Source organism: Ahaetulla prasina, chromosome 3, assembly GCF_028640845.1.
Source record: "Ahaetulla prasina isolate Xishuangbanna chromosome 3, ASM2864084v1, whole genome shotgun sequence".
NCBI lineage: Eukaryota > Metazoa > Chordata > Lepidosauria > Squamata > Colubridae > Ahaetulla > Ahaetulla prasina.
In genome coordinates, this window is record NC_080541.1 from 962055 (window position 1) to 976476 (window position 14422).

The 14422-nt window shown below is 47.4% G+C and overlaps 1 protein-coding gene across 1 annotated transcript in view; it reads left to right on the forward strand.

Annotated features, from left to right (window-relative positions):
- Positions 1–14422, forward strand: part of NUGGC (nuclear GTPase, germinal center associated) — an 87541-nt gene that overhangs the window by 48780 nt on the left and 24339 nt on the right. The window contains exons 19-25 of the mRNA XM_058174751.1: positions 1967–2100; positions 2316–2516; positions 3870–4018; positions 8374–8533; positions 8695–8803; positions 11269–11402; positions 13741–13852. Coding sequence (XP_058030734.1) covers positions 1967–2100; positions 2316–2516; positions 3870–4018; positions 8374–8533; positions 8695–8803; positions 11269–11402; positions 13741–13852 — 999 coding nt within the window. The remainder of the gene's footprint in view (positions 1–1966; positions 2101–2315; positions 2517–3869; positions 4019–8373; positions 8534–8694; positions 8804–11268; positions 11403–13740; positions 13853–14422) is intronic.

The following is a 14422-nucleotide window of genomic DNA, read 5'->3' on the forward strand; positions in this document are numbered from 1 at the left end:
AAATGGGGAATTATATTACCAGGCAGCAGTGTTAACATGGATGAAAGAATGGATTGCACTGAAAAATACAAGATTATTGTCACTGGAGGGACATGATTTGCAATTGGGATGGCATGCCTTTTTATGGTATGGGAAGAATAAGATCCATGGTTACTTTCACAGACATTATATAATGCCTTATTGTTAGTATGGGAGAAAGTTAGAGAACAACAATATTTAAAGATACCAGTCTGGCTTTCGACGATGGAAGCACTAATACACCCAAATATTTTTATGGGAAATGTTGTTAGATATAAAGATATTTTGACTGAAACGGGGGAGCTCAAAAACAAGCAAGAATTAGAAAAACTAAAACCAGATTGTTGGGGGGGCAATAAGTTGACTTTGTAAAAATATACAAATAGAATGAGACTATTGCCTTATACACTGTAAGCCGCCCTGAGTCTTCGGAGAAGGGCGGGGTATAAATGTAAACAAAAAAAAAACAAAAACGGGATCGTTATAGCTTGATATACACGACTGCAAATACAATCTAGGTATAAAAAAGACGCCAAATTATATGGCTTTTATATGGAGTTGACAGAATTAGATAAGATACTTATCTAAGGAACAGAAGAAAGGCTGATAAAAAAAACTATATACCTATTTACTGAGTATTAAATTAGAAGAACAAGTGAAGGAAATAATGATAGCCGGGGCAAAAAAATTTGGTTATACAATAGAACTAGCAAAATGGCAGCAATTATGGGATAGAGATTACAAACTAACAATGTCAAGTGCATATAAAGAGAATTTGTATGAGATGTTTTACAGATGGCATTTGTCACTGGCAATATTGGCGAAGATGTTTAAAGATAAACCAGCTAAATGTTGGAAATGTCATCAGACACCCGGCTCATATTGGTATATGTGGTGGACATGTGTAGAAGCTAAAAAATATTGGACAAAAATATGTATGTGGTTGGAAAAGATGATATAACAACATATTGATTTGAAATATTTTGTTGAGGATACTGCCAGAAACTTATAGTAAAGAAAATGTATATTTGATTATTCATGTAATAACTGCAGCTAGAATTGTATTTGCACAAAATTGGAAAAGTGAAGAGATTCCTACAGAGGAGAATGTGATAAGGAAAATATTAGAATGTGCAGAAATGAATAGATTAACCCTGGTCATTAAAGAGAAAGAACGAACTGGTTATTATACAATATGGGAAACATTTTATCAATGGTTAGAGGACAAATATAAAAATTAGAAATAAAAGTAAGATGAGTAAAATATAGAAAAGAGTTAATAGAGTTAAGCAAATCAAGAAGAGGATGTAAAGTATTAATATTTAATGTATTGGTATTAAATTAAGAATAGATTAAATAATGAATATGGTTGTAAATTATAACTGTAATTGCACAAACATTGGTACCCAGACGACACACTGTTTAATGGAAGATGGATTATTTGTATTAAAATAAAATTTTTAAAAAAATTATTTAAAAAAATGAAACATCTGAAAGCAAACAACCAAAATCAGAGAGCACCAAGGACTCCAGGGTTCAACCCTTAACTACAGAGAACCTCTAGAACAGGTTTTCTCAACCTTGGCAAGTTTAAGATAGGTGGACTCCAACTCCCAGAGTCACGGGTGGCTGGGAATTCTGGGAGCTGAAGTCCATATGTCTTAAACTTGCCAAGGTTGAGAAAGCCTGTTCTAGAAGAAGTTTCTGTACATAACCTTACACAATATTATGAACCAAAAAATATAATTTCTTGGGGACGAGATGTTTCTTGTGATCTTCCAAATAAAACCTTCAATTGCACCTCTTGTAGATGGTTCAATGCAGCCTCTTTCCTAGAGGCTCTTGAGGCATTTGGACCGTCTCATCACTTGGTCTTTTTGCTTGGGCTGCCAGGAAGATTGGCAGAAGAGCCGGGCTAGAACAAATTCCCCTTCCTCCCTCCCTCCAGAGATTCCTAGGTTGAAGAAATTTGCGATGGACACTGCGCTGAAGCACAGCATGGTGGCAACAGAGAAGGTCATCCGGGACGTGGCTCGTGTCCTAAGCCAAATGGTGAATTATCTCAACAGCCAGAGAACAGAGGTAGGAGCAGCACTGAACACGCTCCCTTCCGGGAGAAATTTGGCAGTCCAAATCTTGACTGGAAAATAACAGAATAACAGAGCTGGAAGGGACTAGTCCAACCCCCTGCACAAGCAGGAAAGTCTATATACCATTCTGGACAAGTGGCTGTCCAGTCTATTCTTAAAAACCTTCCCTCTCCTTCTCCCTTCTTTCCCTCCCTCCCTCCCTCACAGGCCAATGCCCACCAGGCGCAGGTGCGGGAGATGCTGCAGCAGGCCTTGCACGGCCTCCCTGGCCTCCTCCAGGGCGTCCTCACTGCCAGTTCTCAGGACCTCCGGCAGGCCTTTGAGGCCCTCATCCTGGGCAGCCTTCAGAACGGCGCTGAGAAGGCCAAACAGCTCTCCGAGGCCATTGTCAAAGGCTGGGGCTCACCGGTAAGTGCTGCTTCGCCCTCTCAGGCCATCTGGTCAGCAGCCCCCTCCCAGGAAACAACCCCGGAGCAGCCGGCAGGGAGACTCTTTCCAAACATGAATGAAAGGGCTGCTGCTTCCCAAGAAATGGTCCTGGAGCAGGCGCTGGTTAGAACCCTTCCGGGATGGTCCATAGAGGATCCTGCATAGAATTGGGAGAACGTGATCCATTTTAGGAATCTGGGATGATTCCTAAATCATCTGTAGAATAGAATAGAGCTGGAAGGGTCCTTGAAGGTCTTCCAGTCCAGCCCCCTGCTCAAGCAGGAGACCCTATATCATTTCAGACAGGTGACTGGCCAGTCTATTCTGAAACGCCTCCAGTGTTGGAGCAACCACAACTTCTAGAGGGAAGCTGTTCCAATGGTTGATTGCTCTCACTGTCAGGAAATTCCTCCTTATTTCCAGGTTGAATCTCTCCTTGTTCAGTTTCCATCCATTATTCCTTCCCTGGCCTTCAGGTGCTTTGGAGAATAGGTCGACCCCCGTCTTCTTTGTGGCAGCCCCTGAAATACTGGAATGCTGCTATCATGCCACCCCTAGTCCTTCTTTTCTCTAGACTGGCCAAACCCAGATTGTGCAAACGTTCTTCATATATTTTAGTTTCCAGGCCTTTCATCATATTAGTTGCTCTTTTCTGCACTTTTTCCAAAGTCTTTTTCTAGTGTGGTGACCAAAAGTGGATGCAGTTTTCTGGTGTGGTCTGCATATTAAAATGTACCAAGGGCGCCTTCCAATTAACCATCATTAAGCCTCCAGCAGGCTGCACTCCTCCAGCCCATCCCCAGCCAGGGGGCTCCAACCATCTTTTGAGACCATCCAGAAGGGCAGCCGAGTCAGGCTCACCTCAAGGGATGGGGAGGGGGGTGTTGTTTAATACACCAAAGGGTGGGGCACGGCAGGAAAGGCTCCATGTATTCTCCTTCCTGCACATTTCCTGTTCCTGTTCTTTACTAGTTTGGTAGAAAGGTCCAGCGACTATTTTTCAGATTTTTGCTGGGATCTGGGATATGACTTTTTCACAGTAGGGGCTGCAGGAGGGGCTTCGTTCTGTCCCAAGGGCCTTTTTGCAGCCATTCACCATCAGTTGGGGCTTCTCAGGCCATTGAGGGAAATCCACATTTGTTATCATTGACGAGTATCAGTTGCTGACGGACTTCCTGCTTCAACCCTAAGCCCTGGATATGCATCTGCATCAGGAGTCCTCCCCAGCAACTGTGGGCTCCACTCAGGACTTGACTCTGAATGTGGGGAGGGTGGAATGGAGTTGGTGTCTCTGACGGAGGCCTCTTCCTCCCCCCCACCCTCCCACCGCAGATGTTTGGCTACCCCCACGTGACCTATCGGGCGATCTGCAACCACCGTGGCGTTTACACCTCTCCCAGGTACCAGTCTGTGGATTTCAACAAAGAACTGGCCGTGCCCATCCTCAAGGTCATCTCTGTGGCCTGGAACGAGGTCTTTAGGTAGGTTCCGCCCCCAGCAGCTGCCATTCCTCCTCTGAACCAAATGGATCCTTTGGCCAAGCCAGAGTGGAGAAACTGGACTGGAGGCCAGAGGTTGTCTCTCTCCAGCCATAGAGGTCCTGTCCTGGAGTACCAGCTTGGATACACACACACACACACACACACACACAATCACTGCTTCCAGGCAGTGCCCCACCTGTTGTTCCCTCTCTCTCCAAGCCCAGTCCTGGGAGGAGATTAAGGAGAGCCCCAACAATCTATGGTGCCAAAATAATTTTGATAATGCTGCTTCCTATCCTTTTAAAGCTATGTGACTCCTGGCCTTTCTCTTCCTTTTATGACATAAATCAATCACAAAAGAGATAAGTGAACTCAAATAACTCCAAATATTACATATAAAGTCTTGTTTTTTGAAAATAAACATGCTTACTGCTCTTGGCAGACCGTATGATAACAGAACAACAGATTGGAAGGGACCTTGAAGGTCATCTAGTCGAACCCCTTTCTCAGGCAGGAGACCCTGTAACGTTTCAGACAAATGGCTGTCCTTAAACACTTCCAATGTTAGAGCCCCCCCATAATGGATAATGTTGGTCCATTGTAATCTTGACAGAGAGAGAAATTGTTTTCAAGTTTTTTATTTTTTATTTATTTTATTTATTTTGTCAAGCATATATAAGTAACAGATTAAAGTATAAACATAATTTGAATACATGAAAAGAGTAAGAGTAAAAAGGAACTTTAGGACAGGGATGATAGGCAGGCTAGTGCACTTATGCACGCCCCTTACAGACCTCTTAGGAATGGAGTGAGGTCAACAGCAAACAGTTTAAGGTTAAAGTTTTGAGGGTTTGGGGAAGAAACTACAGTCAGGTAGTGCATTCCGGGCATTGACCACTCTGTTACTGAAGTCATATTTTCTGCAATCGAGTTTGGAGCAGTTTACCTTGATTTTGTATCTATTATTTGCTTGTGTACTGTTGTGGTTGAAGCTGAGATAGTCATTGACAGGTAGGACATTGTTGCAGATAATTTTATGTACTATGCTTAGATCAGATTGAAGTTTGCACAGTTCTAAGTTGTCTAAGCCCAAAATTTTGAGTCTGGTGGCATAAGATATTTTATTGCGGTTAGAGGAATAGAGGATTCTTCTCGTAAAATAATATCTCTGGACTCTCTCAATTGTATTAATGTCCGATATGCAGTGCGGGTTCAAGACAGATGAGCTGTATTTGAGAATTGGTCTAGCAGATGTTTTTTATGCTCTAGTTAGTAGTACAATATTACCAGAGAAGAAGCTACGCAAGATTAGATTAACAGCTCTTAGTGCCTTCTTGGCAATGTTGTTACAGTGGGCTCTGGCACTTAGATCTTTAGAAATGAGTACTCCAAGGTCCTTGACAGAGTGAGGGTCATCTGCAAAGTTATGTCCATCTAATTTGTATTTTATGTTTTGATTTTGATTTTTTTTTTGCCAGTGTGCAAGATAGAGCATTAGTTGGTTGAGATTTGAAGTTGCCACTTGTTAGACCAATCTGACACATAGTCTTTTTGAAGGGTATATTTTGAAGCTGTGTCGCTGCTCCCAAGAAATTGCAAAACAAAAGTAAATCTTTATCAGATAAGGTGCTTATGTAGAGAAATAAGAGGAAAGCACATTTGTAACTCTCTCAGGCAAAATAAATTAAATCTTAAATTAAATCTAGGATAGATGTCTATTTCCTAGGAATAACCGGAGTTCCCGATATCTGCTTCTCTGTCCCTGGATATTCCCTAAATCCCTGAGATGCTTCCAGCTGTTTTTTGGAGCTTTGGAGGGACCCAGCACTTCCCTCCTTCCCTAATTTCTGCCCAGGAAGGGCTGGGTTGAGGGAACCTCCTGCGCCCGCATGCCAGGCCCGTGTCTGGGAGAGGGGATTCATTGGCTGGCACGCTCTGGCCCAGGGGGGGCTGCGGTGAGGGATTGCGGCCTGGCTGCTCCCAGGAGGGAGGGTGATTGAACACATACAGTAGGCAAGGTGGGAGGTCCTTGGATTATGACCATAACTGAGCCCTGAATTAAGTCGTAAGTCATGCTGGTTATTAAGCAGATCATCACATGACCAAACCAATTTTACGACATTTATTGCAGCGCTCATTCAGTAAACCCTGACTAGGTGGCTCTGGCTAAGACACTGAGCTTGTCGATCAGAAAGGTCGGCAGTTCGGCGGTTCGAATCCCTAGTATAGGTCTCCTGCGTGAGCAGGGGGTTGGGCTAGATGACCTCCAAGGTCCCTTCCAACTTAGTTACTGTCAACCCATTGTCTGTAATGGTTTTGTTTGATGGAATCCAGAAGTAAACGCCAATTGCCAGCAAAGAATGTTGTAAATCACATTTACGTAACCCCAGGATGCACAGCCACGAATGCCAGCCGGATACCAGGCACCGAAATTGCGATCCAATGACTGTAGGATGGGAGGGTGGATGTTGGAATTTCAAATCTAGGTTGTTCGTACCTTTTGAGGGGTTTGACGTAACTTCAGGCTATCTCTAAGTGTCCAGTCATAAGTCAAGGACTACTTGTAAGGAGACGGCACTTGTGAGCTGCTGTCATGTCCCCCTCCCCCTCCGACAAGGAAGTCCGTATCAAACATGGCAACAAAGCCTCTGCAGCTTGCCAAATTCCTTCGAGGTTTCTCAGGGCAGGCAGAAGTCCAAGTTGTGACTTCAGCAAACTAGATGAGACTTTGCTTGACTCAAGGTTGGAATGCCGAAAGCAGGTGCTTTATATAGGCTGTGGGGTGTGGCTCCATGACTCAGCATTTATCCAGGCCTGCCCCTCCCTTCCTTCTGCTGGCGTCGCCTCTCAGATCTCCAGAAGCGAGGATCCTCCTACCCTGAATTCTCTTCAGCTGGATCTGCTGTCAGTAATTCCAGCACATGGCTGGCTTCCTGCTCACACGCTGTAGGAGTGACGTTTCCCGGGCTTGTCTGTTCATTCCTGACATCCTGTCCGGGCATGGGGCCGGGGCCGGGGGCTGGAGGCATGACAGGCCGTTCATCTTCATTATCAGACTTGGAGTCTGATAACAGGCCCGGGTGGAGACGGGAGGGGCCCGGCTGAGGAGAGGAGGGAGGACGAGGCACAACAGCTGCATCCCAGGCCACCACAGGACAGTGAAAGGACGTGGAGGTTGAGCAGGTGTGCAGCTGCACACCTGATGTGCCTGTGGGTCAGGTGCGCCAGTGGGGTGTGCACTCCGAGAATTGGGGTTCTTGGCTGAAGCCTTTCCTCTTCTCTGCCTCGGGAGCTCCAAGTCTGGGGAATGTCACGGTTTCAAGTAATACATCTCGTTTAGTAAGAGGCAGGCAAGTTCCTCAAAGAACATTTTTATTAGGACATATCCAATTGGCATATTCCTGGTGGAAAACCGGCTCTAAGTTGCTGCCCGTTTTTCACTCAATTAAAAGTAAAACTTTATCACTCGCGCCCCCCCCCCCGAGTCTCTAGTCACATGGTCCAATCAGCATACAGCCCAGTTGCTAGGTGAGCTCAGTCTCCACCTTTCGAACACCTGCACCAACGTCCCTGATTCCCAGGGGAAAGAATTTTATTTAGGATGCAATACCCAGCTATCTCGACACCCCCCTCCCTCCTGTGGCCCCTTCAGCCCCGAAGCCGTGTGAAGAGAAACTTCCCTAGAGAAAACTACCAAAGAAAACGGCCACAGTTTGGCCAACGTCACGGTTAACAACTGACAGGGTTTTCTCCCACCAGCGGAGGAAGTAGGACAGGTAGTCCTCGACTTTCAACCATCCATTTAGTGACCGTTCAAAGTTAACAACGGCACTGAAGAAAGTGACCTAGGACCGTTTTTCAGTTATGACCGTTGCAGCATCCCCAGGGTCACGTGATCAGAATTCGGCTGCTTGACAACCAGTTCATATTTAGAACGGTTGCCGTGTCCCAGGGTCACGTGATTCCCCCTCCTGCGACCTTCTGACCAGCAAAATCAAAGGGGGAGCCAGATTCACTTAACAAGCAGGTTACTCACTTAACAACTGCAGTGATTGATTTAACCACCATGGCAAGAAATGTGCAAAATGAGGCAAAATTCACTTAACTTTCTCACTTAGCTATGAAAATGTTGGGCTCGGTTGTGGTCGTAAGTTGAGGACTACCTGTACAAATGCAAAGGGATCCCAGCCCCCTCCCGTTGAAAGGGCTGCTCTTTGGGCGGGTGGGCTGGCCTGTGAGGAAGGGAGGGAGGGTCCGGGCAGCCAGCAGGGGCCCTGGCTGGACTTCTCCAGCACCCAAGGAGGCCTCCCTGACGGGCTACTGGGGCCCTTGGCCACCTTCTCCCCCTTCCGCAGCTCCAAGCTGGTCAGCTCCATCGAGGCCTTCACGGCTGCCCTCCTGGACCAGCTGAGTTCCTTCTTCAGAGGCCTCAAGAAGAAACTGCACCCGCACGGTCCGGTCGCCAAAGCCCTGCGTGCGATTTACGCTCAGCAGATGGAAGCCGCTCGAGCACGGGTGAGGCGGTGGACCCATAATGCTTGCATTTTGCGACATCTGTGACCCACACATGGGTCCCCGGAAGGCAACAGCTGGTGCTTTATAAGGATGGGGTCGCTGGAAAGGGGGTCCCGTTATGAGACGGGGGACTGACAGGATTTTCCCTCCCTCCCTTCCAGTTGCTCAATTTTACCCTGGATCAGATGACTTCCATTACAAGAAAGCAACGGACAGTCTCCCGGCTCTTGATACCGACGATTCAGGCCGGCATGGAACCAGCATATGCAGGTGACCTATCGCATGGGGGCTCCCATCATCTGTGGGTTCCCACTCAGTGGCTGCAGTGAAATCTGATGGTTGGCCTGGAGAAGTCTCCCTTCTGAAGCTATGTTGGGTGGGAGGGCAGAGGAGACCATTCCCTTGGCTGGACAAAAGCTAGAAGCAGCCCTGAAAATACTCATTTATGGCTGGCTGCAGAGGTAAGGAATGATGGTCCCTTTATGACTGGTAGACTTCAACTCTTAGGGCCTCTGGTGGCTCAACAGACTAAGTCTGTTATTAACACAGCTGCTTGCAATTACTGCAAGTCCCACCAGGCCCAAGGTTGACTCAGCCTTCCATCCTTTATAAGGTAGGTAAAATGAGGACCCAGATTGTTGGGCCCAATAAAAGTTGACTTTGTATATAATATACAAATGGATGAAGACTATTGCTTAACACAATGTAAGCCGCCCTGAGTCTTCGGAGAAGGGCGAGATATAAATTCAAATTAAAAAAAAAAAACTCCCAGAATTCCTGAGCCAGCCATGCTGGATATGGTGCAGTGGAGATATCTAAAAAATTTCGCTACTGGGTCTGTGGGCGTGGCTTCAGCTGAGGAGGAGAAAAACGGTGAGGTTTTGCGCCAGGCGGCTGGCCGTGCAGGAGCGGCTTAAATGGCCTGACTAAAGTTGTGCTTGCCAGTGAACGTTTGCGCAGGGGCCTCCGCTGCAGCGCTGCTCCAACCAGCCAATCCAAGCCCAAGCTGAGCTGGCTGTTATGTCCCCACCGGCGGCTGGGCGATGTGCGCGGGGCATTGAGCGGCTGTCAGCCACATGGCCAGTGGCCAGCCCGGAGAGGAAGCGCACAGCCTCAGCTCTGCGCGAGAGGAAGCGAGTGGGAGTGGCGTGTCAGCAGCTTCCCTGCTCAGCCCTGACAAACGATGCATCCATGATGCCTGCACCAGGATTCCAAGGAGAACGGCGAGACTCAGGGAGTAGGTCAGGTGGAGCAGGCTGACTCAGGGCTGCTCAGAAGCCGCCCGTGCCGCTGCCAGAAGTTTGGGTGCCTCGGCTTCAGATCGCTCCCTCCCTCCCTCTCTCTCACACACACAAAAACAGGTTGGAAAGCTCTCTTGCTCTGTCTCTCTCCAAGCGCCCCATGCACAGCCCATTTGAGGAAAGAGCACGCACGACTGGGTGCATTTGGCTGCAGGGGGAGGCGAAGCACAATGGGGTTGTTTTGTTCACCACGGTGGTGCTTTGGGAGGGCAGGCGGGACGTCTGCAGCTGACAACTATAATGAATACGTCCACCTGGTCTCTCAAAGCACCACCGCCACCGCTGCTTTTGTTTCGCGGTGGGAGTAGGAAGAAAGCGAATGGCAGTGCCACAGCGGTGCTCCAGGAGGGCAGGTGGACGTCTGCAGCCAGGTGGGGAGGGAGGGCAGCAAGAGCGGCGGCGGCCTCTTCCAAGCGCAGCGCATGGAGGTGGCGGGCAAGGTGGGCCCAGCGCACCTGTTGAGTGGGCAAGAGGCAGTAGGGCCACCAGGGATGATTGTTACCGGTTCAGTGAACCGATGCCAATCATCACTACCGGTTCGCCCGAGCAGGTAGGATTTCACCCCTGCTATGGCAACTTTATGACTTGTGGACTTCAACTCCCAGAATTCCTGAGCCAGCGAAGTCCACAAGTCACAACGTGGCCCTCTTTCCCCACCTTTGGCTTAGCCTAATTCATAAATCCAGCAATAAGCCCCCCATAGAACAGAAGTGGCTCAGTTTGTATCACTGGGGGCACCAACGGTGTTGTAGGTCTCGCTTCCGTCCTCCAGGAATCCAGTGTGGGGCACCTGAGGAGGAAGAACGAAGGGCAAACAGTTGAGTGGATCCATTCGCTCAAACCAAGTAATTTGGTTGCTCCCCTGAGGCACAGAATAACATGGCAAGGGTAGCTCAGGGTTTCTCAAACTTGCCTGTTTTAAGATGTGTGGACTTCAACTCCCAGAGTTCTCCACTCCACACACAGGAAGGTTCTGCAGATAGTCCTCAACTTAAGACCAACATTTATGTTGCTAAGTGAGATTTGTTAAGTGAGTTTTGCTCTGCTTTAGAACTTTTCTTTCCACATTTGTTGAGTGAATCATTGCAGTTGTTAAATTAGTCACACGGCTGTTAAATGAATCTAGTTTCCACATGGACTTTGCTTGTCAGAAGGTTGCAAAAGGGGCTCCCGGGCTCCCGGGACACTGCGACCGTCATAAATACGAATCAGTTGTCCAGCATTCAAATGCAAACCACGTGACTATAGTGATGCTGCAATGGTCATAAGTGGGAAACACGGTCATAAGTCACTTTTTTCAGTGCCGTTGTAACTCCGAATGGTCACTAAGTGAACTGTTGTAAGTTGAGGACTACCTGGCGTTAGCTGATCCCCCTGGCAGGTTCAAGGATGCCTGATGGACGACAGGGCAGGACTTGTGAAATTGCTTTGCAGCCTGCTCCCAACTCTCTGGCCCTGGATATTTCCGAAGAATGAAAGAGGAGATGGAGAAGTTCATCCACCAGCAGAAGGACGCCATCTTCGATTCAGCTGTGGAGAAGATGCGGCAGCAACTGGACCTTGTCCAGGTGAGGTTGCCCCAAAATGGCCAAATGTTTGTCATGGTCTTTCTGGGCCAATTTCCAGACATTTAAGCCAGTGTTTCTCAACCTTGGCGACTTTAAGATGGTTGGACTTCAACTGGTCCAACCAGTTTGGTCGCCACGATGTAAAAAAGATGTGGAGACTCTAGAAAGAGTGCAGAGAAGAGCAACCAAGAGGATTAGGGGGCTGGAGGCTAAAAGATATAAAGAACAGTTGCAGGAACTGGGTAGGTCTAATAAAAAGAAGGACTAGGGGAGACATGATAGCAGGGTTCCGATATCTCAGGGGCTGCCACAAAGAAGAGGGAGTCAAGCTATTCTCCAAAGCACCTGAGAGCAGGACAAGAAGCAATGGGTGGAAACTAATCAAGGAGAGAAGCAACCTAGAACTAAGGAGGCATTTTCTGACAGTTAGAACAATTAATAAGTGGAGCAACTTGCCTGCAGGAGTTGTGAATGCTCCAACACTGGAAATTTTTAAGATGATGTTGGATAACCATTTGTCTGAAGTGCTTTAGGGTTTCCTGCCGGGGCAGGGGGTTGGACGAGAAGGCCTCCAAGGTCCCTTCCAACTATTCTATTCTATTCTATTCTATTCTATTCTATTCTATTCTATTCTATTCTATTCTATTCTATTCTATTCTAAACCCTCAGAATTCTGGGTGTTGAAGTCCACCCATCTTAAAGTCCCCAAGGGTGAGAAACACTGACCTGGGCTACTGCCAGCAAATGTCTAGAGGCAGAGAGGGTGGGGTCCCAGCTGCACTGATGGGGTGATCCCTGTGCCCCCCTCAAGTGTGTGGCATCAGCCCGTCCGGAGTTCCTGCCCAGTTATCCGAGAACCACTCATGAAGAGAGATAATGAGGTTCCTTGTCTTCAGATTAACCATTTCCTTGTGCCCCAAGGAAAGCCCTTTTCTTCCATGAACCATCCCAGGGTGGGTTATAGCTTACCTCACAACAACAACCCTGTGAGGTGGTATCAGTTGAGTGAGAGAGACTAGCCCAAAGTCGCCCAGCCAGCTTTTGTATCTAAGGTGGAAGTAGAATTCACCACTTCCTGGTGATTGAACCAAAGTCATCTGGCTGCTTTTGTGCCTAAGATGGAACTAGAACTCACCTCCTCCTGGTGATTGACCCAGCTGGCTTTCGTGTCTAAGGCAGGACCAGAAGTCACTTGTCTCCTGGTTGAACCCAATGTACTCCTTAGAAGAAGCATGCTGGACCTATTTCTCACAGCCACCACCTCACATAGGCTTGGAAGGGACCTTGGTTATCTAGTCTGACTCCCTCAGGCAGGAGTCTTCAGACCAATGGCTGCCAACCTTTGCCAGTGATGGAGGCAGGTGTGCCATTTCTTCCTCCTTTCCTGGATCTTCGTAAAGCTTCTGCCTGTTGGCTCTTGTCCCCACCATCTTTCTTCTGTCAGCCTTCCAGGACTGAAAAATGGCTGTCATGACTGTCCCTCCTTTGGACTCAATGTCTCCGTTCTTTTCTTTGTTCCCCCTGGTATTTGGCCTCCGAGCTTGGGGTGTGTGTGTGTCTTCTGGCTCTCCAGCTTCCTAGTCCCTCCCTCGGAGGACTCGGTGCTCCCTAGGATCTTCCGTAGGCCCGAGGAGCCCACGTCCTCTTCACTTTCTCCCAGGCTACTTCGGAGAAATCGGGTCATTCTGTACATGGTTTCTGCACTCGAGGTGCTCCCTCGTTTCACCTGGCTGCCTCCCGGGGGTCACACCTTCCTGGGAGAGGAGGTGCCCAGCATCCCCCTGGCCAGCTGGCTGAGGGGGACAGGTAGTCCTCGACTTACAACCATTCATTTAGTGACTGTTCGAAGTTACAATGGCACTGGTAAAAGCGCCTTATGACCATTTTTCACACTTACGACCATTGCATCATCCCCATGGGCATGTGATCAAAATTCAGACACTTGGCACATATTTATGACGTTTGCAGTGTCTCAGGGTCACGTGATCCCCTTTTGCAGCCTCCTGACAAACAAACTCAATGGGGAAGCCAGATTCGTGTTACTAAAACTTAACAACTTAACAAGTAATCCGCTTAACAACTGTGTCAGGAGATGTCGTAAAATGGGGCAAAGCTCACAATAAATATCTCACTTAGCAACAGAAACGTTGGGCTCAGTTGTGGTTGTAAGTCAAGGATTGCCTGTAGCCTTTCCCAGGGGCTGGGAACTTGAGCTGTCGATTGGTGCACCCCATCATGGCCCCTCCCGGCCAAGTGAAGACCGCAACCCTCCCCTCTGGGCACGAGCCCCTTCCCCTACTTGCTGGTCAGGGGGGTTCACTCCTGCTTTCCCTTCCAGCTGTCCATCTGCTGCAGCTTGCAGACTGTGGCCCAGGAGCTAACCACCTCCATCAGGATGCAGTTCGAGCCGCTGCTGAGGCCAGTCCAGAAGAACAAGGAGATCCTTCCAGGTAAGGCAGGCCTCAGTCACCATTTTTTAAAAAGCTTTTTTATTTTATAGACAAACATACATTTAAAACATCAGTGATTCCTTCCGTGTGACATCTCAGTGTTTCTTCCTGGCTCCATCTTTTATTTCTTCTTTCTTCCGTCCAATTTAAACTATTACCATTTTTCCATAAATACATTATTATCATTTTCTTACATAACTATCCATTGCTCATCTATACCTTTCTTCTAACCAATGGTAGAATTTATCCCATATCTTAAAATATTCTGAATCCTCTCTTTCTGTAATCATCAACGTTAATCTATTCATTTCTGCACAATCTAAATTTTTTCTAATAATTTCTCCTTCCAGGGGTATTCCAATTTTGCGCAAAAACAATTCTTGCTGCTGTTATTACATGTATAATCAAGTAAATATTTTCTTTACTGATTTTCTCTGGTGGAATCCCCAATAAGAACAGCTCCAGTTTTGAGTCAGTGTCTTGTTGGATCATTCCTTCTAACCAATCCTTTATTTTTTCCCAATAGTTTTTGGCTTCTGGGCATGTCCACCACATATGAAAATAAGATCC